The sequence below is a fragment of the Pan paniscus genome, chromosome 13 (assembly GCF_029289425.2).
Source record: "Pan paniscus chromosome 13, NHGRI_mPanPan1-v2.0_pri, whole genome shotgun sequence".
Classification (NCBI taxonomy): domain Eukaryota; kingdom Metazoa; phylum Chordata; class Mammalia; order Primates; family Hominidae; genus Pan; species Pan paniscus.
In genome coordinates, this window is record NC_073262.2 from 112,912,635 (window position 1) to 112,939,365 (window position 26,731).

The following is a 26,731-nucleotide window of genomic DNA, read 5'->3' on the forward strand; positions in this document are numbered from 1 at the left end:
CTGGTCTGAGGTAAACTTGGCCTTAAAGATCATGAAACTATAGTGCATTTTCCTTAAAAGAGTGATTTCAATGTCGCAACATCATCTTGACTACAAAAGCAGAGGTTGAAGTTAAAGTTCTGCCACTGAAATCTGAATGACCCTTTGCCAGACAGAAGGAACACATTGATTTGAAGCTCCCAATATCAGGAGAAAGTTGTTCCAGCTTCCAAAGATCTATAGGCAGGCAGGTACTTTTCAAATATTTTATAATACTATATATTAAAATTATCTTTTTAGGGGGGTATGGAGAAGTATTTACCACTCATCTCTTCTAAACAGTCAATTTTTTTACCCTCAGAATGTGTTCTAAAGAAAAAGTGACAGGTGATAGCATTCTGAAATAAAGTTTACACTATGAATGTTTCGTTAATTTGTCTTACCACTTTTGACATCTATTAAAAGATTGAACTAATATTTTGGGACATGGACATGGAAAGGGGAGGGAATCATAGTTGGAGAGAGAATATTAATAAACAGGATCTTGAGTTCTTAAGCAACAATCCCATCCCAGAGGGTTTTTTAAAAAGTTATAGCCGAAAGGTCACTTTAAATCTTATCCTTGAAGACATTAAGTGAGAAGGATCAAGGGCTTGCTAGACTTTTCTAATAGGCCAGATTGTCACTAGAAGTGAAATAGATCAAGCCATGAACAAAATGATTTACACAAATCCGAAGAAACCTGTTTTCGCTTTAAATTACCTGCATAGTTTTTATAAAAATGTCTCTTATCCAGTTTGAATTTCCTCAGATTTCTATTTTACTTTTTCAATAACATATGATTATCTTTATTATTCAATTTGTTATTGCTATGTAGACTTCAGTGATTTCTTCTTTTAAAAGTTTATAATTTGTCAATATTCTCTGCATTTAACAAAATAATTGAAGTTTTAAAAATTATTTTCATTAAGAAAATAAAAATGCAATGTGACTTGAACATTCCAGACTGACCAAAATTGTTTATTGATTTATTGTTTTAAGAATGTTTGTTGATTCATGGTAGATAATAAAGAATGGTGCTTGGATTTGAGATTGTCAATATTTTATTCTTCTCATCTAGAGCAGCAGACACTTTGTTTGTGTGGTATGAATTCAATTCAGAGAAAAACTGAAGATGTATAAAAATTCAGGGAGTTGCTCAGTCTTGAACAGTCCAGATTGCTTTGTTTTCCTGAATGATGGTAAACAGATCTGGAGAGTTTGTCATGGGTGTGATTAAAATAAGTTTCCAGCCAGTCTTCCTAAACAATGCTTGTTCTGTAAAGAAAAAGGGAAAATGAATTAGATATTGATTGCATCTTTTCAGAAAGAAAACTGAGGAGGAAATAATGTGAAGTGTAAGAGAATAAAAAGCGCAAAGTGAACCAGCACTTACAAGATGAGCCATTTCCTAGTTGTAAGAACCTGGTTGCAAGTGCTTGAATTTGGACTGTTATAACACGGTTTTCTAGAGCAGAAACTGTTAAAAACTACTTTGGTTATCCAAAAAACGTTTGCCTGTGCTTTTATTAGTGTTCTGTTCCAATTAAATTAATTAACTAGTCTCTGGTTTGTTGAGTCTCCATTGCATAATTGCAGTACAGTCACAAAGATAGAATTTATGAATGGAAGCAAAAACCTCATAGGTTTTTGCTTATATGCTCGTACAAAAATGCTCTATTTCTAAATAACCCATTTCAAGGCATTAATATTTTCTAATTAATATAAATATCTCGTAATTAAGAATCAATATTAATCTATAGCATATAAACTGAAGCTGTCAAGTTTTAAAAAACACAATATCAAGAAAGCCTTAAATATTAAAGAGAGAACTGGTATATACCTTGAGAGCTCCATTCAGATAGACATGATGTGCTTGACAAAAGCTGTAGGAGCAAAATAGACAATTTAGAGTTAGGAAACAGTCGAATTTAATAAAAGAGAGGTTTAATGAGTTAGCTCAATCCTATTTTTAGCTGTAACAGTAGTTTCTTTTCTTTTGTATTTAAGGTGTGTATAGCTCATAATTCTTAGTAGTGGATTTATGACCTTTGCCCTGATTTTGCAAATTAATTTTTTGAATAAGTGGTACATTCACATACATTTTTATTTTTAACATAGGGTCTCATTGTGTTGTCGAGGCTTGACTCAAACTCCTGGGCTCAAGCAATCCTCCTGCTTTAGCCTCCCAAGCAGCTGGGACTACGGGCACATGTCACTGTGCCCAGCTATGGTTAAAATATTTTCTTTAACGTATGAAAGAGTATATAACAACAAAATGTTTCCCATCACTGTCTGCTAGGCAACTGGTTCCCCTTTTTACTGCTAAATTGACAGAGCTGTTTATGCATATACAAGACCACATAAATATGTTTCTAAAAATCTTTTTACACAAAAAATGGCATACTCTATACATTGTTTTGTATTCCTTTTTTCAATTAATAATTTATCTTACAGATATTATAACTGTACACAAGAGTGTCCCTATTTTTTAGGGCTGCAGAGAATTTCACATTGATACATTGATAGACATTCGATTGTTTTCACATTGATACGTTGATGAAATTATACTTTGATGGACATTAAATTGTTAAAAAAAATTTGGCAATTATAAACAGCACAGTAATGAATAACCATCTATATATGGTCATCTCATTTGAGTGAAAGTATATCTAGAGACTAAATCTCTCCAGAAGTAGATTTGCTGCAATTAGTAGTACCACACCATCACCTAGGGGTTTTAACAACATGCATTCCCATCAGTAATACATGAAATTGCCTGTTTCCACACCCTCTCCTCAGCCCAAAGTGTGCCCAAACATTTAATCTTTGGCAATCAGCTTATTGAAAAATGATATCTCAGTGTAGTTTTATATTATTATTTGAGATGGAGTCTTGCTCTGCCACCCAGGCTGGAGTGCAGTAACGCGATCTTCACTCACTGCAAACTCCACCTCCCGGGTTCAAGCGATTCTCGTGCCTCAGCCTTCTGAGTAGCTGGGACTACAGGCTACTGTGTGCCATCACGCCCAGCTAATTTTTGTATTTTTAGTAGAGACAGGGTTTCACCATGCTGGCCAGTCTGGTCTGGAACTCCTGACTTCAAGTGATCTACCTACCTGGGCCTCCCAAACTGCTGGATTTACAGGCGTGAGCCACCACGCCCAGCTGTCAGTGTAGTTTTAATTTGCATTTTTAAAAATTATTAATGTAGTTTGTCATCTTATTTTATTTATTTTATTTCCTATGAATTGTCTGTTCATGTACTTGCTAATTTTCTATTGGATATGATCTTTTATTAATTTGTAGTAGTTCTTTTTTATTAGGAAAATTAGCTCTTTCTGGTATTAATTGAATTTTTTTTTTCTGGTTTGCTGTCTTTTGACTTTGCTTTGGTGGCTTTTGCCATATAGATTTTTTTAAGTATGTGATTAAATTTGTCAAGATTTTCAGTGCCGTCTTGTTTTTGTGTCACTGTTAGAAAAAACGTAACCACTCCAAAGTTATAAAATTAATTCTTCCGTGATTTTTGTGCTCTTTATGTTTTTAGCTTTTACATTTCACATGTAAATTATTTGAAATTTGTCTTGGCATAAAATTCAGATTTGACTTTATTTTCTAGATGACTGTCCACTTGTTAAAACAGTATTTATTGAATGATTCTCTATGGAGTGTATTTACGGTAAGAGCCAAATGTGAAGAATTGTTGACGGGGAAAAAAGTGAAGTTTAATCAAGATTGTCAGTGAAGATATGCTTGGCTAAGCCCTTTCTTTTTGTCCTCTTCTCCCTCCTTTCCTTTCTTCTCCTTTCTTCCCCTCTCATTCTCTTCTCTTGTTTTTCTCTTTTTGTCTTTATTTATATGTAACTTGATTCATTCTCTTTGGGGATAGAAACATTTTTAAATTTGTAAATTATATTATGCATCTTTGTTTTCTGTAGAGCATTGCTTTCACACCCTCTGGGTGAAGCTGCTGTAAATTGGTAGTAGGAATTAAACAATTGGCAACTGTGGGCTGACTTTCATGTAAGCAAGAACACTAGACAAGGAAAAGAAGTAAATTTTACCACCAGCCTGGCCATTAGTGATTTGACCTTCACCAAGTAACTAAACCTATTTGGCCCGAAGTTTCATTTTCATAATTGCTTCATATTAGTAAATGACTTTGAGATTTCTTCAAGTTTAATATTCTATTAAATTTGATTCTGACATCAGTCCTGTCTAACTCATAGGGATGTTCTGAAGATCTAACAAAAGATATATGTGAAAACACATTTTAAGCTTTAAAACAATGCACAGTATTGCTAAAACACACTGGAATAAATGTTATTTGTATGTTCAGATCCTCACATATCTTTTTAGAGTCATGCAATTGATTGTCATATGTATGTCAATAAGGAAGGAAGAGGAAAAGAAGCTCAAAAGGAGCCCATCATCAATCTGATCAGTTAAGAGTTGCTGTAACCACCAGTGAGCATTGATTCTACCTTCGTAGTTGATGCAGCCATTGGAGTCTTCTTGACCTGCCATCAGGGCTTCCACTTCTTCCTCTTTCATCTTTTCACCTGATGAAACAAAACTCTCCTTTCAGAAAGAAGGCCACGTGATATTTTCCAAATCCACCAAGGGCTCTGGAGACTAAACTCTTGACATATAGGAACTGTGACTTTCCCATTCTTTTGGTACTTAATATATTGTCAACTAATTGGTTTTTGAATGAGTTAATTAAATACACATTATCTGTTGTCATACAAACTGTCCTATAAGAACTACCATGCTTTCCTTTACTTATTCATTACCAATATTTTAAGTTAACATTTTCACCAAACTCACTGCCACTGAGGCCAATTGAAATGGTCATTAACTTTTGACTATTTTTTTTCCCCATTTTCCCTTTGTAGTCTTTCCTCCTATTTTGGTAGTGACATGATTCTCCTGTCATGTTCTTTTCTATATATTCTGTCTCACTAAGTCCACTGAAATAAATTCCCTTACCCAGGGTGGCTAGAACATGGCGGAGTTCAGCACCCATGACTGTGCCATTGCCTTCCTTGTCAAAGACACGGAGACCCTCAACAAAGTCTTCATAGGTGGCCTGGTCCTTGTTGTTGGAAATGGCTTGCATCATAGGCAGAAATTGTTCAAACTCAATTTTCTTGGCATTCAGCTCTGTAAGAAATTGCAATTTTGAGGGTTATTAGCTACCATAATACTAACTCTGAGTCACAATTTAAACTTGAAAAGTTATTCTAGGTTATCTGAAAAACCTTCACACAGCTTAAATTTCAGCTGGTAAATTGCTAAAATATCAAGAATATGGTAATAGTTAATGGCATGAGGTCTGGAGTTGCAGTTCCTGAGCTTTTATTCCCAGTCTACCATTTGCAACTCTGACAGTGCACAAGTTAACCTTTTTTGCCTCAAGTTATCATCTGTAAAATAGAGATAACTAATAGTGTTATTGTGAGAACTAAATGAGCTAATGAATGCAAAGTTTAATAGAATATCTAGTATAAACTGAGTGCTTAATAAGTGTTAGCTTTTTTTTAGTATTGTCCATTTAATATTTCCCATAAATACTTGCAAGCAATAGAAAAATGCACTGAGATACAACAAACTCATTAGTGGATTAATACAGTAAAACTTAGCTTTAGTACATATTCCACCTTTGTCCCCAGCTTTTTGAGGGCCTTCCCTTTCTTTAAATTTTAAGTAATTTAAGCAGTTTACAAGGAGAGAGTGTGTGTCAAATATTTTGTGATCTTCTGACTTCTTTGTACCTTAGAGGCCAGGAGACGATAGGACTTTATTATCTTCTGACAAGGTAAATCTTATTCATGGAAAATCTGGACAGTCTATTTTATACTATCCAGTTGTATACAAATGGGTAAAGTTATGTATTCACCAAATCGAATTTTTTTTACTACTTGTCTATATTTCTATTACATGCAATTTATATTTTTACACTGAAATTACATTGAGTAATATTTAAAAAATTAAATTTGAATGCTGAATAAGTGAGTATTTTACCAAATAATTGTATTAAAGATAGATGTTGCTAAGTTGGAAAGTGACATTTAAAGGTTTCAGCCAGGTGCAGTGGCTCACACCTGTAACATCACCACTTTGGGAAGCTGAGGCAGGTGGATTCCTTGAGTTCAGGAGTTTGAGACCAGCCTGGGCAACATGGCAAGACCCCATCCCTACAAAAAAAACAAAAACAAAACCAAAAAAGGCCAGGCATGGTGATACATGCCTGTAGTCCCCAGCTACTTGGGAAGCTGAGGTGGGAGGATTGCTTGAGCCTGGGAGGTGGGGGTTGCTGTGAGCCAAGATCATGCCACTGCACTCTAGCCTGGATGACAGTGTGAGACCCTATCTCAAATAAATCAATTAAAAAAATTAAAATTAGGTTTGGCTGGGTGTGGTGGCTCACGCCTATAATCCCAGCACTTTGGGAGTCTAAGGCAGGATTGCTTGAGCCCAGGAGGTTAAGGTTGCAATGGGCTATGATCATGCCACTGCATTCCCACCTGGGTGACAGAGTGAGACCCTGCCTCAGAAAAAAAAAAAAAAAGAAAGAAAGAAAGAAAAAATAAAAATAGGGTTTGCCCTATTGCTTGCTCACTTTATCTCATGCTCTTGGCTTTTCTACATGATGTAATTGGAAATTTCCTTCCAAAGAAAATGAAGTAAGCAGGCTGATTTTGAGTTTTCCTGAAATCAAGTTTTCTTCTAACAAAGGAAGGTCACCAAAGAATTTTCAACTGTCAAGGGAAAGAAAAAGATTATTTGTTATCTCATACCCCTCTCTCTGTTTCCTAATGGCAAAGATAAACAGCCTGAATATCTACTTGAAAAACTTCAGTTTTGTATCTCTTTCAAAAATTATTTTCGATTGACACATACTAATTGTATGTATTTACGGGGTAAAGTGTGATATTTGGATACATGTGTATAATGTGTAATGATCAAATAAGGATAAATAGCATACCGATCATCTCAAACACTTATCATTTCTTTGTATTGGGAACATTCAAGATCAACTCTTTCAGCTATTTGAAAATGAATTGTTGCTAGTATAGTCATCCTATAGTGCTTTAGAACACTAGAACTATTCCTCCAATCTAGTTATAATTTTGTATTCATTTACTGACCTCTGGCTATCTCTTATTCCCTCCTCTCTTCGTTAAAGATAGATGTTTGGTAAGTTGGGAAGTGGCATTTAAAAATAAGGTTTCTGTTGGGCGCAGTGGCTCACGCTTATAAACCCAGCACTTTGGGAGGCCGAGGCGGGCAGATGCTTGAGCTCAGGAGTTCGAGACCAGCCTGGGCAACATGGCAAGATCCTATCTCTACAAAACAAACTAAAACAAAACAAAAAGTAGCTGGGTGTGGTGGTGCACATCTGTAGTCTTAGTTACTCAGGAGGGACTAGAGCACTAGAATTTATTCAGAACACTGGAATTTATTCATCCAATCTAGCTATACTTTGGTATTTATTAACCAACTTCTGGCTATCTCTTATTCCTTCCACCCTTTCCTGTCTCTAGAAAGCACTACTTTCCACTTCTCCAGATCAAAATTGTTTAGATTCTACATATGAGTGAGAACATGTAGACTTATCTTTCCATCCCTGGCTCATTTTACTTAACATGATGTCTTCCAAGCTCATCCATCTTGCAGCAAATAATAAAATTTCATTTTTTATGGTTAAATAGTATTCCATTGTGTGTGTGTGTGTGTGTACATATATATATATACATATATATAAAATATTTTCTTTATCCATTCATCTGTTGATGGACATTTACGTTGATTCCATATCTTGGGCATCGTAAATAGTGTTGCAGTAAGCATGAGAATACAGACTTTTTTTGACATGTTGATTTCCTTTTCTTTAGAAATATACCCAGTGATGGGATTGCTGGATCATATAATAGTTCTATTTTTAGTTTTTTGATAAACCGTACTATTTTCCACAATGGTTGCACTTACATTCTCAGCAACAGTATATAAAAGTTCCCCTTTCTCTGCATCTTCCACAGCATTTATTTTTGTCTTTTTAATAATGACCATTCTAAGTGGGTAAGATGGCGTTTCATTGTGGTTTTTAATTTGCATTTCCCTGGTAATTAGTGATATTGAGCATTTTAAAATGTATCTGTTGGCCATTTGTATATCTTCTTTTGAAGGATGTCTATTCAGTTCATTTGCCCATTTTTTTATTGGATTATTCGTGGGTTTTTTTTTTTTGGCTGTTGAGTTTCTTACATATTTTGGATATTAATCCCTTGTCAAACAACTTGCAAATGTGTCTTGTCTTTTTTGTTTGTTTTGAGTATCATTTTCCATTAGACTATTATACTTTTCAATAAAACCATTGGGATTAAAAATAATTTCCTTATTCTAGAATAATGGCTGGATTTCTGGATTGAGTAAATGACTTCTGCAATTTTGCCACTAACATTTATCACTGATTTTTTTCCTAGGATTATCCTTGTGCTCTGTCCTTTGACACCCTGCTTCTGTCCACTCATAGAAGCAGTGTGTCAAAGGACAGAGCACATGGCAGTCAGCATGTATTTTTCAGTTGCTTGACAAAGTTGCAATTTCATTTCCACAGCTTTTATCAGAGGAGAACTTCTCTAGAACTGTGCCACTGGAATTTACTCAGAATTGTTTATAAAGTGTTTTAAATCATATTTAACATCTTTGCCAATATGTGTTTTTGCCTTTGAAGATTTGAAGTCTGAAAAAATGTGCAGATTTGGATATTATTTCATTACATTAGCCTTTAATTATGAACATTCGAAATGATATTAGCATTAGGTATTATTTCTAATATCTAATGCTTAACATTAGATATTAGCATGACATTTTACCATGCTTGCAAATTCTCAAAGGAAGTTTAACTTATTTTATAAAGAAAAAAGCTGAGACTTTCTATGGCCAAGAGGCACACTTACCACAATCAAGAATAAACTGAGCCCTATTATGTGAAACATTTTTAAATCAATCTTTCTCTCTCTCACACACACACCTACTACACACACACACATACTACACACACACACACACACTGCTACACACTTCCCTATACTTCCACACTTCTTGGAAAAATTGATGGGTTACCTTCATTGCTGGGGTTTCCCAGAACTTTCCTGACCTCTGCATTGGTGGGATTTGTGCCCAGAGCTCGAAGGACATCACCGACCTGGCTTAAGGTGATCTTGGAATCACCTGTTCTGTCAAACAGGAGAAATGCCTCCTTGAATTCTGCAAAAAGCAAGAAGCATTAGAGTGCTCTTTTCTTCCTCTAACCTATTAATTAAACCTAACCTTATCAAAAATTCAGTTCAAACTCTTCGGTTTTACAACTTCTGCCAACTATGCAAGTTGTTATCCTGGATTCTCTTTTTGTATCTCCAAATATCATTGGCAAAAACTTAGCATTTCTTTTCAGGGTTATTTTAAAACAGCATTTCCAACTTTAAGTTGCCTGTTATTGTTAATCAGATATGGAAATTGGAGCTCCTAGTCATATTCATATTTCCTTTACCTGCCTGGAAACCTGGATTGGGTTAAAAAATTCTAAGGCCTTGAGAAATTTTAATAATCTCTCATATAATTAACAAGATTAACAAAATTTCAGAAAGAACAAATTTTCAATCAGGCTCATGGTATGTGAGGTTAACTCAAACTTTTCAAATTATGTAGAAAAACCTCCTCTTGGGTACAAATTTCCTAGGTTATCCCTTTAACCAGTTTTCTCCAGGAATAACTTTATTTTTCAGGAAAAATTTAGAAAGGTGAGACAAATCTATACATTCTATAGTTTATTAACTAATGTGTGACTCTATTAGGCTCCTCGTATAATCAGTTCAGAAGGAGAAATATTTGTTTTGGTATGTTGCTGTGATAATCTCTTTATACTTTACCCTTTTATCAAATAATACATATGACATATGTTGCTATATCAGCTTTAGAATTTCGCTATGCCTTGCAATTACAATTTTATGGAGAAAATTATAGATTCACATGCAGTTGTAAGAAATGATACAGAAAGATCTCTTGTATGCTCTGCCCGGTATCTTCCAGTAGTAACATTTTGCAAAATTATATTATCATAACCAAGATATTCACATTGGTAGACGCCATCAATTTTAGTCACATTTTCCCAGTTTGCTCAATTCATTGTGTGTACGTGTATGTATTAAGTATACACAGCCATTCCCATTCTTTTATGAATACATATTTTAAAGTGTTCTCTATTCTAATTATAATCATTGTATTGATGACTTTCTCTAAATTTAATCATTCTCTTTTGATAGAACTGGCTTGACTTTCAAAATTATAGTGACAAAAAATTTAGAAATGTATATCAAAGACAGAAAGGGTGCTACTATGGATCTGGGGGCCAGTACAACCATTTTAATTAGAACTTATAAACTAGATTACATTTTCTGGGAAACCCAAAAGTACTGCTGATGACTTCCAGTTAATATCAACAATACTCAAAAAATCATTTGTGAATAAATTGGTAGAAGTGAAAGCATTTTTTTAGGCTATCAGTGGTTTCAGATCAAAAGGTGCTGTCTAGATAGATTACTCAGCAAAGTATTCCATCTTGCTATTCCTCCCTCCCCTAATCTAACATCGCACTGACATTATATTCACAATTCACTACAGATCATGTTACCATTATTTGTTAAAACTTCCCCCTCGAATTCTATGCAATTTGACTACAGATCAATTCCCTAAGCTAAAAAACTTGCTGCAGGCACTGAGAAGTCATTAGTCAAATATTATTTTTCATCTTTCTAAGGGACATGTGAAACTGAACTATTCTTGTTACTGGCTTCAGGCTTTCATGGACAGACTGCTCAGCAGGCTCACTATTACCCTGGTCAGATGCCGAAGTAGAAATAGGATTTTATGGGCTGTAATAGAATCACTGTGACATTAACACTTTTGGTGATTTAAAGGCAGAGACCAGAAAGACACTATTTTATTACCCCAGATTTTTAACCCAAAGTTTAGTTATTCTCTTGAAGAATTAATACCAGGGCTGGTTATACTATTTTCCAGGGGCTGGTTGCCTGTTTCTTTTTAATAAAATTTGATTCGGATACAGCCATTCCCATTCTTTTATGAATTGTCTATGGCTTTCTTCACACCTCAGTGACAGAGTGGAGTTGTTTTTACAGAGTCTATACTGGCAGCAAAGCCTAACGTATTTACTATTTGGCCTTTTAAGAAAAAGTTCGCTAACTTCTGGTCTATAACAGTATTGTTCTAGAACTTTTTGGTAATAATGGAATTGTTGTCATTCTGGGCTGCCCAAAAAGATGGCTATTAACTGTTGCTCTTGAACACTAAAATGTGACTAGTGCAAGTGAGGAAAATGGATTTTAAATTTTATTTTTAATTAATTAAAGTTTAAATAGCCACATGTGGCTAGTGTCTACTGGAGAGCACAAGACTTAGACCTTTAGAATGTTGTAATTTTCCAGTTTTTGCACCCTTTCCTTCAATCCTGTGATAGATTCCAATAGAGCAGCCATGAACAAAATTCTTTAACCACTAAACAAGGAAACAAACTAAAGAATGCTTTCATTTAAGAAACTATAGGTTTTCCACATAATTTAAAATGCTTACATTTGTTTTCCTGCCACAAAGAAAACAGTACACTACACCCATGTTTACTGAACTTCTGTGTCTAAAATCTATTTCACAGATGGAATAAAAGGTTTAATGCTCAACGTTAAATCATTGAGTCCTTGCAAGGGGTTTTAAGTCTTCCATTGCTTGATCCTACAATAGTTTTGTCACAACAATTGTAAATTAGCTATTTGAGAGGACTGGGATGCAGTAGGTGAAAATGTAGCAGCATCACTAGTTAAAATGCATTAAAAATCAAACAAATTATGGTAGAATCACCAACTGTTTTCAATGAGAAAAAAGTCCTTCACAGTATAATTTCAAATAATCTTGAGTTATGAGTCACCAAATCATCTAATCTGTCTACATGAGGCCATCAACCATGATACAGATGCATGTGAGTCTGTACTACAGTAAATATCCCTTTTTCTCAATTTATGTTCAAATATGAACTATTTCAGATGCAGAAATAGACTTGAAGAATGTGGAATCCTTTAGGTAGAGAACTGAGTATTTGAATAGGTTCTTATTAATCACCTATAATTATAATTATTTATATTTTCATATCATAATATATGTAATATAGACATACTACTTATGACCAATATTCTAATTTATAAAATATTTTGAAGCTAATTTTTTCTCTTCCTTCCATCTATAGGTTTATTTGTGTCTCAGTTCATTTAGATATGTGACTCTTTCACTCCATAAAACATTCCTCCCTGCACTTCCTAATGAAAACATCAAGCTCCTGTGGAGTATGGGATCTGTTGGATCCAAAGACCCAAAGGTGAAAAGGTTGACTTTTTAGGGAAACTATTCAGATTCTCTTGAATCTTAAGAGTTTGGAGTCTCCTAGCTAGTAATTGTTTTTATAAAATAAATTTTTAATCAACTTAAACTAATGTCAGATTTTGCTCCTATCACTAATTCTTTGAGTCATTGAGAAAGTCCTGTCACCTCTCTGGAGTCTGTCTTGCATATCTCAGGGAGGGGTTAAACCAGGACACATTTAATGTTCCTTCTACAGTTCTATGATAAATTAATCCTTCTTCTTTGTTTCTGAATTCATTTTTGTTCTACAACTCACTATGTTATCCATTGAAATGATATAGGTTTAGTAATTGGGCAGTTTTGTAATCAATTTTGTTTTTCAAATTGACAATTCAGACTTGTCAAATCTCTCTTTAAGGATTATATTAGCAATTTAGCCATCTAAAATCTACATCTTTTTGGGATATATATATATATATATGTATGGTATTATCTATTGTATCAAATTGGTTTTATTTAGATATCAGCAAATATAAGGGCCTATTTGTGGTGCTTATCTTTTGTTTGTTAAACCTTTGATTACTGAGTATCAGCAAGGGTTTCAGGTTGAGCTAATTTATATTTAGAGTGATCGAGAGCAATTTATATTCAGAATGGCAACACCAGTGGGGATAATTAGGAAGAGCTAATCTCATCCCAAGGGAGTTGGTTTTCACACATGCCATCTTTATGAGTGTGCACATTTAACAACCATAGCTTTTAAACTTACCATCCTGCTGTTCCTTAGAGAACTCGATCTGTTAGAAAGAAATTGACCACAAAGAATGTTTTAACCAAACAAAAATGTGCTGATTTTTAGTTGTATCCAGCTCATTCCCTGAGTAATCTTCAAAGTAAGCTCCAAAAGTCAGCCTACTTTTCAGAGTTCAGGCGTAGCTTGGACACTAACAGGTTAAGCCATAGTGTAACATGCCTTGAAGATAAGTAATATTGCAGAAACTAGGCAGTGCTGTGCCTACATCTGTAGCAGAGAAACTCAATTCACTTACCAGCAATCTGGTCAGCACTGAAGGACTGCAGTGGCGAAGAAGAGAAAGAAAGAAAAAAAACTAGTACTCTTTCAAATGCATTGACAGAAGAATGAGTGCTGGTTGCTCTGAGATTTTTAGGAAACTATGTAGGTGTCTTGGCATAAGAAGGTTGCCTTAGGATACTTTTGAATCTAGGAACATAAAAAGCTATTGCAAAAGATAATTAGGGAATATCTTTCTGTATTTTAATGATTTAACTAAATGCTACATTTAATACTTCCTAGAAAAATAATCTACAGTATATTTAAGATATGTCTAATAAGATACACGGTGTTAAAGTACAGATATACACATTAAAAAGACTACCTTAAGTCTGTCTTCTATTTAACCAGTGCTTAAAAAAATAGTATACAAAACCCAATGCATCAAAAGCAGTTTACTTAGTTTTAGCTATCAGCATCACTGGATTGTATTTTAATGTATAATATTTTGCTGTAGCTACAGGTTTTTTTCTTCTAAATTTAGATATAATGAATCTTATGTGATACAGCAAGAGTTGGTGAAGCATAAAGCACAGCTCTTGGAAGATGTATTTTTCCAGCTGATAAACAGCTCTAATTATTTTCTCCTATCTTTAATGGATCTCAACAAAACCCAAAAGTAGATACTAAAGACTCATATTGAATATGTTCTCTCCTCAGTTTCATTCTTTGCCTATCTTTCTTCTCAATAAGATCATATCCTCTATCTATTTTCTCCTATAAATGACAAATTATTGTCTCATAGGACCCACCATGATGGAGCGGCTGGGCTGCAACACAGCAGGGAAGCTGAAGAGTGAGTTGAGGGCTGCTCCGGTCCCTGAGTGGGGTCCTCCCTGGCTGAGGCTTCCTTTTATTTCTGGGCAAGCTTTGACCTCACAGCTAGCATCAGGTTTCAGAGATAAGTTGCCACACCCCTTGGAGAGTTCTTTAGCTTTCTTAGGGCAAAGGGAAAGATGGATCTGTACCCTGAGAGCTATTTTTAGGTGACCAGAACCTTGGAGTAGACAGCCATAGTGAGATGGAAGCCTGTCGGTACTTTTATGGTCTTTATTGCCAAGATGTTCTCTTGGAGCATCTTCCTTTAAGAAGCTTCCTATTTGTTTGATGGCAGAAGAGCTTAGAATTTCTTTAAGGTCTTGGGCCAGACCCTTCTCTTGATGACAGTGGACTTTGCAAACTTCTAGTCAGCAAGTTTTGGTATTAATGCAAGTTTTTGGATGGGACTGGTTTGGGGTTTCAAATGGCAACTGCTATAGCAGGAGCATCCTCTGAAGTGTACTGTCCTTTATGGTAAAGTTCAGAGGACTTGAAAAGGCCATGCACATTCTGCATGTTTCTTAGAGTGCACCCACGTGACAATCTGGTCAGGTCTTTCAATCTCCAATTAAAGATCACTCTTTTGCAAGCATAATCTAAGCCAGGAATAGTTTTGATCTCCGCTTTTCATCATTCTCCTTTAGTCTCCTTACGTTAGGTCTGGTTATTTTCTTCCCTCCTTGTTATCTTTATAATGGCTGAGTAGTCATATTTTTTTATTTTCAGAAGTTTTTCTAGGCAGGAAAGCTGATAGATCATTTTTACATTCTTTTACTCTCATCCTATACACTTTTTTTTAACTACACATAAGTTCTTACTAGATCATGCTGTTTCTGTTTCTACTTCTGCCTTGGCAAACACTCTATGGCTTAGTCCCTAGACCAAGAAGCCAAAAGAATGCATGACAGAGCTTGTGGAATACAAAATTGTACTTTATTTTATTTTATTATTTTTGAGACAGAGTCTTGCTCTGTCACCCTGGCTGGAGTGCAATGGCACAATCACAGCTCACTGCAGCCTTGAACTTCTGGGCTCAAGTGATCTTCCCACCCCAGACTCCTGAGTAGCTAGGACTACAGGCATGTGCCACTGCACCCGACTAATTTTTATTTTGACTTTTTGTAGATACAGGGTCTCGTTATGTTGCCCAGGCTAGTTTGGACTCTTGGCCTCAAGCCATCATCCTGCCCATTGTTGAGATTACAGGCATGAGTCACCTTGTCCAACCAAACTGTATTTTAGAATTTTAAACGTATCTAGGGGATTGGCCAGCAATGGGTTTTCATGGTAGCTTACCTGAAAATAGCGGGCAACTCCCTTCTGGAAATGGTACTGGGAAAAGTGGACAGGAAAAGATCCTCCTAGGATGTCCACTAAAGTTCACACAAAATATTTATCAGTTTTCTACATGTTTAAAGCAGCTCACAGGCATAATGTATACTGGAGATTAATTGTAAGTTGAGTACTGCTTCAGCAACTGTTTTTAGGGGGATGGTCACAAAAAACATGAAGTCTTCCCTTCTAGAAAGACATATACTTTGTAGCTTCTCCGGAAACCATTTCAGAAGAAATCAGCATTTAATATGCATATCACTTTTGGCTCTAAGTTTATAAGTAGGAAAAAAAATCTCATAGAATCTTGAGTTCCAAAATGAAGATTGAAAATACAATTTTAAAATTATTAGTATGTAGGTAAACATTTTCATAAATAGCTTGACATTTTGAAAGGTTATTGGGAAATGAAATTTAATAGAAAAATTAAAAATGCTTTGAATCATTAGGGGGAAACGGAAGGGAAAGACAAAGGTGGAAATGTGTAACTTTGAATATTACAAGATTTGGAATCTTATAATTTTTGACATAAATGAAAGCATCAGAGCCTACCATGTTATCTTTGTGTTCTTTTTTAGTTTTGTAATTATATTTATGTAATTACGTTATTAAATTTGAATCATCTTATGATTATTGAGAACTAGCATATATCATTAGTTGAGCTAATAACTATAAATAATACAAAATTAACCATCAAAATTGCCCTACTAAACATAATTATTTTCATATTTAATAATTTTTTTCAGGTAAAAAAGTGTCCTTGCCTAGATATAAAATATGGTTAATTTATGTAACATCTATTGAGTAAACTGGAAAGTAAGTTTAAAAGTTGTATTTAGGGCTGGGTGTGGTGGCTCATGCCTGTAATCCTAGCACTTTGGGAGGCCGAGGCGGGCGGATCACCTGAGGTTGGGGGTTCAAGACCAGCCTGACCAATATGGAGAAACCCTGTCTCTACTAAAAATACAAAATTAGCTGGCAGTGGTGGAGCATGCCTGTAATCCCAGCTACTGGGGAGGCTGAGGAAGGAGAATTGCTTAAACTCTGGAGGTGGACGTTGCGGTGAGCTGAGATCGTGCCATTGCACTCCAACCTGGGCAGCAAGAATGAAACTCTCTCTCAAAAAAAAAAAAATTAAAAAAAAAAAAAGTTGTATTTATGCCAGGTGTGGTGGCTCATGCGTGTAATCCCAGCACTTTGGGAGGCCTAGGTGGGCAGATTACTTGAGACCAGGAGTTTGAGACCAGCCTGGCCAACATGGTGAAACCCCACCTCTACTGAAAATACAAGAATTATCTGAGCCTGGTGGCATACACCCGTAGTTGCAGCTACTCAGGAGGCTGAGGCAAGAGAATCACTTGAATCCGGGAGGTGGAGGTTGCAGTGAGCTGAGATCGCACCATTGTACCTGAGCCTGGGCTACAGAGCGAGACTCCATCTCAAAAAAAAAAAAAAAAAAAAAAGTTGAATTTATGTTATGAATAAGCTATTTCTAATGACTTGGATACTATGAAGTTTGTTATTATTATAATAGAAGCAGTTAAGTGGTATGCAGTTGTTAACTGTTTCACCCTAGTCTTTCTCCATACCTTTATCACATAGAGAATGCATTTAGATTTTTTTGGTACTTACTGAGAATCAACATAAATATTTGAGCACTTTATTTGACAACCGTAGGGAAGGCTACAGTATAGTCTAGAGAAAAAATTGTAGTTTAAAAACTAGAAGACCTAGATTCTGTGCTCATAGAATAAATGGGAAATCCGATTTTTTTCCTCTGGCACACTTTTTTTTTTTTTGAGATGGAGTTTCGCTCTTGTTGCCCAGGCTGGAGTAAAATGGTGTGATCTCGGCTCACTGCAACCTTTGCATCCTAGGTTCAAGCGATTCTTCTGTCCGGCTTACTTTTATAAATGACAAAACTTATCTTCTCTCTCTTCCTTGGGGTTATCATGATGGGGTAATCAGTCCTTTGAACAAAGGTAAATTAATTGTGTAATATGAATACACAATGTCAGCTGGTTTTGGCTTCAGTTCTCTATGTCATCAATTAGTTTTAAAGATCAGATTTACCTTTCTTCTCTCTGGAATGCTCTCCTCTCATTGCTTCTTTTTAGAAATTAAATACGTGACAAGCCCTGATAACATTTGTTTCCCTTGAAAGAAACGTTTCCTCTCTGTTTCCCCCAGTATTCAACATCACCCAGCTCTTCATCCCACTGAAAAATTTTTAACCTTCCTGATTGTAAACTGGGGAGCGTAGGCCATTCCCGAAGTCATTTGTTCCTGACGTGGACCTGGATGTGAGCCTACCCCAACCTGTCTCCGATAGAGCACTTCCCTTGCCTTATTCTTACGGTTTATCCCTCCATAACTTTCTATAGAATACCTTGCCTATATTTGAAGCTCAATAGATTTTCATTAAGTTAAAATTATTAGAACATGTATATCCTAAGCTCCCCCTTCAAATATAAACTTCTCCTCTAGAATGTTGTGTACCCTGAGGGAAAAGACTTCACCTGCTCAAAGTTAGCATGTTCATTTTGAATTATTGTTTATGTACCTTTATATTTGTAGCACCTTCCTTTAGATTTTATATCAATGTTTTTGACCTGGACTTCTAATTTTCCAATCCCCAATTTGTTCTTTTTAAGGCTCTTTTATATTCTAGCCTACATATTTGCTTAGACTCTTAGTAAACTAGTTACATTCCACGTTTTTATGATTCGTGCTATCAATTGATGTCGGATTTAGGTAACAGTAGTCTACAACATACTGCTACTAAAAATTTTTTATTACAATGTTTACAAATTCTTTTTTACTTTGAGAAGCATCTTTAATAGTAATAATGAGATTAAGTTAACTAATTAAACATCAGATAATGTATATATTAGGTTGGTGCAAAAGTAATTGCGGCTTTGCCATTACTTTTGTACCAACCTAACAAAGAATTGAGTTATAGAAAAAATATTAAAATGCTGTTAATCAAACAGGCTCTGGAACTGATGTAGGTTAAGCCTTAGTAAAAGAAGAAGAGCTATAATTAAAGATAATTGGGGAGACATGTAATGTCGAATACTGGGGGAAAATGCCCTGGGAAGGAACATGGACTACATTCTTCAAAGAACTTGATGGTCCTTGCAACATACAATGGAGATTAATGACTAGAAAGGCTAAATAAAGAAGCTAATATAATCAGGGCCAGTTTTCAATCAAAGAAAACACTGCTGTGTGCTCTCTGATTTAACGCCTGGCAGAGAGACCAAAGACCTGGATGTATATAAATCCTTAAACTTTACCTAATTTTCACTCCAATCTCACAGAGTTTCTAGGAACCACCATAAAAGGCCAGGAAAAGCACTATTTTGGAACTCTTAGGAGTTTTGTGCTTCAGAATAACTCAAGTCGAAGGAAATAAATATTTTTGCATTTTTGACTTCAACATAGGATATACTTAGGCTAGTATATATATATATTATATATATATTAATTTCCCCTGTTTATACCATATTATAGTAACTAGAATATATATTATATATATATAATATATATAATATTATATATATAAAATATATTCTAATATATATATATTCTAGTTACTATAATATGGTATAAACAGGGGAAATTAAGAGTATTGAGAATATGGTACCAGCCCAGTTTCTGCAATATAAGAGAGATTAGGTGGTTAGATTGCATAAATTGATCTGGTCTGAGATAAAATCCTTAATTTTGTGCTATGAAGTCCTAGATCAGTCAACTGAATTCAGTCACATAAGAGCAAAAACTCAACTATTAAAATAAAACAATTCAGACCTACAGGAACTAAGAGAGGTCTAAGCTAATTTTAATAAAAATCTAGAAACACAACCTGTTATACTTTTTCAGTTTTCTCATTAGCTTTCTCATGATTAATAATTGATAAAGAAATTTAAAGTTTCTTGAGAGCTGGCCATACTTTTGTCTCCTTTGTGCATTTGTTTGCATGCAATTTCTTAAAAACCTACGTTGTGTTTTTGTTCATTCTTTTATTTTAAAAAATTCTTTGTGTGTGTGTTTTAAGACATAAATATCTGCTTCTTCCTATTTGTCTGGAATAAAAGTTCCTTTTGTGACAGCAGGGATAAGAATATTGGCATTGCCGTCCTGGAGACTTCAAGAACTTGTGGAAAGAGAGCCAGATTGGGAATTTTGTTTTAGCTTTCTTATCATAAATCATGTGTCTTTTGATGAAATAACTTCTCTCATCTAGGCTATAGTTTCCTCAGTACAAAATATTCTACTGCACGATTTCTAGGATTCCTTATGTTTCTGCAATGTTGTAAGTTTTCCATCCTTTTGTCAGTAGAATCTACTTCAACTCACTCATTTTAATGGGAAAGGAAGGATGCCTAAACATTCAAAGGTAATATTAGTCTGAAGTAATTTAGTTAAACAGGAATTAAACAAAACATAACTTCATAACACCATGTTCAAGCCAGTTGGATTTTTTTATAAACAGGAGACATATGCCACTGGGCATTTACTAGGTACTTTATCACAGTGAAAGGAAGAGTATAAAGTTGATAAGATGTAGTTATATCTTTAGGGATACTTTTCTTCTCTGGCTTCACTTCACTGTTATTAATTTGTGACCAGAATAGTCAGAATTTATCATCCATATAATATACCTTTTAACTAGTATAATTGAAGCCATTTCTACTTTTATTTTGTAATTTTTGCCCTTCAAATTCTGCTTTGAGGTAAGAAACAAGCTGTAGAAGTTGATATAGAAACAAATCACAGAAGATCTTATTTTTATATGAAAAGTATTTCAGTCTGAAGAGCAGCAGAAGAAAGTGTAGTATCAGCAGACTAAATATAATCCTTTCCACCATGAGTCAGATGGTGCTTAATACTAGGTAATTATGGAATGAGTTCTAAAAACAACTTGCCAGGGGTTCATTTGCAGCACTAAAATGCCGAGAGCTAAATTTGGCACAGTCACTTTATGGTCTCTTTGTCTTGCAAATATTTAGTTTTACTTAAAACTGTTATTCACTATTAATTGGTGAACATATCTCTTCTTTTCAAAGCTGCATTTTCCTTTCAAAGACATTATCCATCAAAATATAATTCTAGAGAAAATTACAAAATGCCCTTTAATATTTTCCCACTTCTCTCCACCTGTTCTATTCTGTTACAGCATAGACAGACATTTGAAAGAGGAAATGTGATAGTGATACCTAGTGATAGTGTCAAATAATTTCTGATTTTCTCCTGAGGTTATATTTACACTGCAAGTGGATTAATATTGCAATTGGCTACCATTACAGTTGTATTAAAAATTAATTTGAACTATTAAAAGGCCAGAGTAAAAGAAAACAGACTTTTAAGATTATGTAAAGAAAAGTTAGAAACAACCTATACATATTTTTACCTATGTTTTTCGAGTTAGAAATTGATTACATGTGTTCTTTTACTCAGAGTAGTTAGGGTTAAGGTTTTATCATATTGTACATGTGGCATTGTATTTCTGCATACCATCCCAAAGAATATAGGTTGGGATTTCCAGTTTAAATAATGCTGTTTATTTGTAAACAAAATAGAGATCTCATACCCTCCTTAGAATATTAGCCTGATAGCAAAAATTGAAGGTCATATTTGATGTATATGTGTTTAATTAAACAAAACCAAAATTACTAAAAAAAACTCAGTTTCATTATATCTAATAGCATTTGAAAAATATCCATTTTCCATTTACAACATCTTATAGGAAGATGGAACAAAATGGGCAGGAATATTTCTAGATTCCTGATATTTCACCCTCCTTCTGTAGAACAAAACACCCAAGTTGTCAGGTGCTAAGATAGGGAAAAGCTATGGAGAACAGAATAGTAGTGAACAGTCAAGGTCAAAAGTCTTGGTGAACTTGCTCTGATGTGTCTGTCATCCCCTCTTCTGGTTACACAGGACTGTGCAGGGCAATATAAAAACCACTCTACCTCATACCCTTAAGAGTAAAAAGGGCTCCTTTACACATTCTTAGAAACAGCAACTTACTTTTTATAAATAAGGGTGGTAGTTTTGGATATGGTTAACACAGTTGACTCTGGATTTTGCTTGCTAAGTTAAACCCTAGGTCCATCACTTAACTACTTATTTGATCATATGTATAGCACTTACCCTCTTTTAAGCTCAGTTTCTTTACTTCTAAATTGTGGATACAATAACTTCAGTGTAATATTGTGAGGATTAAATAAGATAACATGGCAAAGAGCAAATTCACAATGAATATTGGTTATTGTTACAAAAAGCTTTATAGATTTCAGAGCCTTTTGTGGAACATGACTTCATTTGATTTTTCTCAGAAATTCTTCTAAAGGAAACTGGATTTATATTAGCTTTGTTGGAAATGAGAAAAAAGAACTTACAGATGAACAAAAGTAATCCTATACCTGGGCCAAAACAAATTGGGTGCCATAATGCGTATAAAACTGTCTGCCTCCACTGAATACCCATCAGTAAGTAAATGTATTTGGGAACATTAGATTTCTACCTTACATATTAAATTGAAAGTTTAAATCTTCCCAAGCATGTGCTCAATTGTTGATGCAAAATTCGTTATTTGGTAGTTTCTGTCAATGCATTCTGTACCTTTACCACGTTTTATAATATCGTTCACAATATCTAGTCAGGGCTGACCTGATTAAGTGGTGAATACGAGAATTAAAACTCAAACAGCACAGTGAGAGACATGATTCACAATCCTATCACCTCACAGCAATACTGACATATAATGCATGCATCATGCAGAAAATTCACTTACACATTGAAGATCTACAATCTAGGTACATGGTTATGTTATTACTTTCATTATTTTGCTTGGTTGCAGTTTTGAGCAATGCGTATTCTTGTTTTTGAACCTACAACCATACTTATGCTGGGTTTTAATTCCTGTAACTGTGATTCTCTTAGGCTGTGTTCTTTTGTTCTGGATTACTGGGAGTATTAGCTCTCTGAAGGCAAAGAGTGCTTAGAACCACCGAGGACAATAACTTTAGTGTTCAAATATCAACAGTACTTTGTTGTTGAAAAGGGCACTCATAGAAAATCCATTAGGATTGGACATCAAGTAAGCATTCCTTCAGAGAGTATCATAAAATTTGTGTCAGAACAATTGAAGAAATGTTGTAAACTAATAACTAACAAACCAGGAAATCGGATTGGAAAGCACATTTAAGAAGTTGATAAAACTAATTAATTATATTCAAGATTATTCAAGATTTATGGGGGAATCAAATATATGGCTATTAAATGTAGTATATTACAATATGAAACATAGATATTAGCTGGGAATACTATGGAGTATTTAATTTATGGAGAAATTAAATTTTACCATGGCTATGACTATAGTACTACACAAAGGCAGTTATGATTAAACTACAGCATTACTCAAAGTCTAAAGGACAGCTAAGTTTCTAATCTTTTTTGATTTATGAAAGAAAGTTTATAATCCAATTAAGTTTTGTTCTTTATTGAATTTTCAGAAAGTTAATGAATACATATAACAGCTCTATTAATTTCTTCAAAGTTCATTTTCTCTGCTTGAAAAAATTGTATAGCTTTTATGAGGTAATATATCTAGAAACATTATTAAGTGATTAAAAACATCATAATATAAAATGTTTTAATGTATGTTTTAATTAGGCCTGTTACCTCCTGGGATAAAATTAAAGTTTATAAAATTCTTGAGTTGTATCACTTTCTTTGGCCATGCTAGAATACATCTAAATATGCACTGATTTATTTCATATTAATGAATGCAAAGCATTGAAGACATTTACATTTCTTTACAAAAGTGTGTTAGTTTCCATTTGTTTCTCTTTTTTTTCTCTGTTGCAAATGGGCCTTCTGAATGGAAGATAAAGGTTATTTTTTTTCCTGTTTCTTCCAGATTTATTTAACTTCTTTTTGATTTGTGTCCCTTACTAGAATCCATCACATCTCTTGTTCTGCAATGAAATAATAAAGATGGAGCATACCCAATTCTCATAGAGACACTCCAGGGGTACTTCCTTCTTTTGCTTAGTTGTGTAAGCTTATATTGTATCCTCACAATATTACACAATATTAAGCTTGTACAACTCAATTTAACATATTGACAGACGAATGTCAATATGTCAATTTAACATATTGACAGAATAATAAACAAATTTTCAAGATTCTGAAAAGTGTTGCTTCTCTGCTGACTATGAACAAGTAATTGGCTTAATTTCTGGATTAGAAAAGAGATGTTTTGTCTTTTCTTGGAGATCTCTCACCTGCCAAACAATTTTTATTTATGTACTCATTCTTACACAGTTCCTCAGGGAAGAAAATTAATGCCTGTTTTCGTTAGTTAGATACTTCATTTGCTTCTTAGGTAAAGAGGTACATTTTCTTTTCTTTACAGAAGTTTGTAATACCAGATACAAACAGGTAACCTTGTCTTATAAATCACAATAAATAAAGGACTAGCTTTGACACTGATTCATATCTCTAATGTTACTACAGAGTGCAGAGTTAAAGATGAGGGACAATCAGAATTACTGTCATGGCTATGATCTCACTTATTGTGTAATGTAGACAGTATGCATCTATAAAGGATACATTAACTAGGATTGCTGGAGATGAAAAATTTGGTTTCCTCTTCAAGAACTGTATGCATGCAGTCCTCAAGTTAGAAAAACATTTATCAGAAGACCTGACATGCATTTTTTTGTCCTCCTAAATGGATATCCATTAAGAATAGTTCTTAATATTATATTCCATGACCAATTTTTTCAAATACTTCAAATACCTACAAACTAAAGATTAAATATTCGTGATAATTTACTTATACTTTAAACAAAATTTCATGTTTAATTGGAATGTTATATAAATTATAAATATATTTAACTTCATTACATAATGTCTAAGGGTGATCTAACTAAATATTTTTGGGACTTAAAAAATTCTATAGTTATATTAAATAGTCAATGAAAATGTTTGTTTATGGGTCAGCATCATAGTTACAAGTAAACAATGGTAAATTGGCAAAATTGAGATTTATTACACATACAACTTTTGGCTTAAGTGAAAAGTTCACATCATGGGTACTATTGCTCATTGATTTTCCATATAAGGCAGGTTTCCTTAGATAAAAATTTTCAAATTGTAATATGAGCCAATCAGAATTCAGTGAATGAAGAGAAGGTGCACATTTAATGAGTCACATCACTGGAAGTTAACAGACGTACCTATTTTTCCAAAAGCAGATAATCTTTTGGCAATTGAGAACTTTGATCACAGCAAAGTGTTAACACAATAATTAATCACATTTTTCTTAGTCCAAGATCAGTAGGCAAATACTCTATGACATAAGCTAAAAGCCATGTAAATAACAAGTTTTATAATTATTTTTGTTAGTTTCATTTAGAAGAAACTCACAAATTCTGAATTAAATACTGTGTATAAATAAACAAGATGACAGTTATAGTCACTGAAACACTTGAGTGCATAATTTTCTGCACTGATATCTCATTTAGTGTTGTATCAAATTTTATTAGGCAAAGCTGAAGGGAGAATTAACTTGAATTGCAAAAAATCTTCTTTTTCAGAAGAAGGAAAGTAACTGTCAAATACATAAAGGACAACCGGGCCATCAGCTGTTTTTAAGCTTCTGGAAATAAGTAGTGGCTAAAACGTTCCTTTTGATGTAGTTATAAGTAAGGGATCTGGTTTCCAGAGAGATTTTATTTAAACCCAAACACTGGTTTAAATATTCTTAAATGCAACACTGTTAAACATATATACTTTTCTCCTAAACAGTAAAAGTGCAATTTAGGAGAAAATGGAAACTTGAGAATAAAAAATAGAGCAAGCACAGGCTTCACATATGATACCATACTCTAATAATTTTTGAAATTATATGCTGGCATTCATTTTTTAAAGCAGGATTCTCTTCTTCATAATCTACCAGCTCACTAAATAATGCTATTCCTCTCAATGAAAAATACACGCCTTTGCAAGTTCCTAGAGATCCTTACTATTGAAAGATGTTTCAGTGACCAAACAATTCATCCATTTAGTTACCTTAATGGCAGAGAGGTCAATTTTTTCTTCTTTGGGTTTGGCTGGGGCAGGGGCAGGTGCAGGTGCCGGTGCCGGGGCTGGGGCAGCCGCAGCCGCAGGTTTCTTCACGTCTTTCTTTGGTGCCATTTTTTTTTTTTTAAAAGGGTGGGTTAAAAAGAGAAGGAGTTCCTCCAAAAGAACCTGTCAAAATGATTCTTGGAAGAGGAGTGGTGGTTGGGTTGATCCACAGCCCAGTGTCTTGAAGATGGACCCAGAGTGTTAAACGGTATAAGGGCATGCATATATATTTCACTTAGTGCCTAATAGAATCTTGACACATGCGGCTGGATTGGATAGTTCTCTAGTCAAGGGGGATGGCATTCCGGCTCAGACTATAAATGGAATCTAAAGGGTCAGGGCTTCATCAATTTTTTTTAACTCTCTTTCCTTTCCCCCACCCCCCCACCTCCATATATAAAGGAGAAAGATAAATGATAAAGCCAGCTTCAGATCCTTTGGTGACAGTGAGGTAGATTGACTGTACTTTTTCTTGGTAGAATTACAGTTCTGCTGAAGTTGTAAATCTTTTTTTCCCACCTTGCCTAAGAGACTTTACTGAAGGATTCCATTTCAACTTGGAATTTTGGCAGGGAGTATCACCAACTTTCACACAGCTCCTTTGCTCATGCTCCTCCCCCCTTGCCATAATTTGCAAGGAAATGTTGGTCAGCAAAGAGGTGGTGGTGGTTAAAAATAAAAAAGCAGACGTATAAGGAAAGCCCATCATGTCTTAAAGTGGCTTCCCTTCTAGGGAGCACAGACTCTGGCACTCTTTCTCTCCTTTAATTGTAGTGAATTCTATGCCAAAAAACTTCAACATGACTTCCTATAATTTAATTTTCTTTGTATAATTTAATGAAGCATATCAAATGGATGGAAATGACAGCAAGATTTACCTTCTTGCAAAACAACTTTCCTAAT

At 34.5% G+C, this 26,731-nt stretch overlaps 1 protein-coding gene across 2 annotated transcripts; it reads right to left on the reverse strand.

The window, feature by feature from the left end:
• Window positions 1-978: 978 nt before the first annotated feature.
• Window positions 979-26,298, reverse strand: MYL1 (myosin light chain 1). Of its 2 annotated transcripts, none has more exons than XM_003806969.5 (7): window positions 25,772-26,298; window positions 13,226-13,253; window positions 9,154-9,297; window positions 5,014-5,187; window positions 4,506-4,583; window positions 1,862-1,904; window positions 979-1,296 (listed from the first exon to the last, which is right to left on the reverse strand). In XM_003806969.5, the coding sequence occupies exons 1-6, from the start codon at window positions 25,895-25,897 to the stop codon at window positions 1,876-1,878; spliced, it is 579 nt and encodes a 192-aa protein (XP_003807017.1). In that variant the 5' UTR covers window positions 25,898-26,298; the 3' UTR covers window positions 979-1,296; window positions 1,862-1,875. The 2 variants fall into 2 exon arrangements, with proteins under 2 accessions (XP_003807017.1, XP_057157574.1); XM_057301591.1 differs by lacking the exons at window positions 13,226-13,253; window positions 25,772-26,298 and adding exons at window positions 13,506-13,530; window positions 14,281-14,354.
• Window positions 26,299-26,731: the final 433 nt, after the last annotated feature.